At 36.9% G+C, this 1601-nt stretch overlaps 1 protein-coding gene across 1 annotated transcript; it reads right to left on the reverse strand.

Moving 5' to 3' along the window:
- Positions 1-13: 13 nt before the first annotated feature.
- On the reverse strand, positions 14-1580 carry LOC113472988 (the record flags this gene model as incomplete). The annotated part of the gene is made up of 2 exons (XM_026832763.1): positions 1392-1580; positions 14-1302 (listed from the first exon to the last, which is right to left on the reverse strand). A coding segment is annotated over exon 2 (1207 nt), but the record flags the coding sequence as incomplete, so codon positions are not given.
- Between the last annotated feature and the right edge of the window lie 21 nt (positions 1581-1601).

Raw genomic sequence — 1601 nt, forward strand, 5'->3', positions numbered from 1 at the left:
ACTACAGAGGAACTCCCCGATGTAGAATCATTGGAGGATATGACACTGGCATTGTAAATGTCTTCATCCAGCTTCTTCTTGAGGATTGATTTGATTTCCGTGCTATTCGTCGACGAGATAGAGTTGAACTTGTTATTTCTGTGTATGAAAAAGTCGTACATGAAATCGCTGCTGGATTCATCCTGGTCTGTTGTGTTGTTGGGTGAAACTTTAGCATTGTCTTTAGCATCGATCGGTGCAGGTGATGTGTCTTTGTGTTTCGTTGGTGATGGCTCATGTTTCGCTCTGGGTAGAGTGACTTGGTTTGATTTTGTGTTGGAATCGTTGGATATTTTTTCCGTGAACGCGTTTCTTGCATTGAAATGTGCCCTGATTTCACGCATTTGATCGCTTGTAAGTGATCCAGTACGATAATTGGCTGCTGCTTTAGATTCCCTGTAGAACGTTGCTGGATTGGTATTGCTGGATCTTCTCTGTTGACTGTTAGTGTCCTGTGACGTATTGAATGTTTGATTTTTGCTCTTATCTTTGGATTTCGTGGCGCTTTGTAAGATATAATTGCAATCTAAATCATCATCCTCTTGCTGGACTCGACGTTTGACATTTTGGTTTTCAGCCGTTTTACTGCTAACGTCACTTGTTGTTTCATATTTGAAAGTGCTCATATTCAGCTTACTTTGATTTTTCTCTTTGAATTTCTTCACCGGATCAGTTTTATTCGTTCTTATCGCTACAATATCTTCACCTTGTTGACTATTTTGTCTCAGTAGATCCATTTCATTTATAGAGTTCGTTCGGTCCATTGAATAGGCGCGAGGTTTTCGATTTTCGTTCTCTGTAATTTGTTGATATGGATTTCTATAAGTACAGTCTATAGATTTGGATTTCCTCGGCGGTCTCACAGGTGTACTTGTATTGAATTTATTACTGACAGGTCTGACCGATATTCTTGGGATGGGTTTGATTTTTGTTTCTAATAGATCGATTTTGTCTTCACCATCGTCCGAATCCTGATGGATTGATTTATGAGAAGAGTTTGTAGATATTTGAGAATTAGAACGATTTAAATGTCCAACATTGTGATTATCAGCTTGACTATTTACTGAACGACTTTCATGATCATTCGCAGAGTTCTCAAGGAATGCCAGGTTAGGTGCTTCACATACTGAATGTCGTTTGTTTGGTTCGCTGTGCATCATCATCTTCTGCAATTCACTCATCCGATAGGGATCAAACGAATGTCTCTTATTACCATCGTAATGTTTTGATATGATTGATTCGTTGATTTTGAAATTTCTCAACCTGTTTTCTATATTGTTATTAGTTTCGTTTGATATGTTCACTTCTTTATTCTTGATATGATTGATTCGTTGATTTTGAAATTTCTCAACCTATTTTCTATATTGTTATTAGTTTCGTTTGATATGTTCACTTCTTTATTAATAGCTACTTGATCATTTACTTTGTTACTTGTTAAGTTCCTGGACTGCTCAAAATGTTTTGAATCATTTGATTCATGATTCCTTGAAACAGCATTACTGTTGCTTTTGTTTTGGTACCTGGGTATTTCTGGTATGGAATGTTTTCTTTGGCTGAATATA

Source organism: Diaphorina citri, unplaced genomic scaffold (assembly GCF_000475195.1).
Source record: "Diaphorina citri unplaced genomic scaffold, Diaci psyllid genome assembly version 1.1 scaffold11716, whole genome shotgun sequence".
Lineage (NCBI taxonomy): Eukaryota > Metazoa > Arthropoda > Insecta > Hemiptera > Psyllidae > Diaphorina > Diaphorina citri.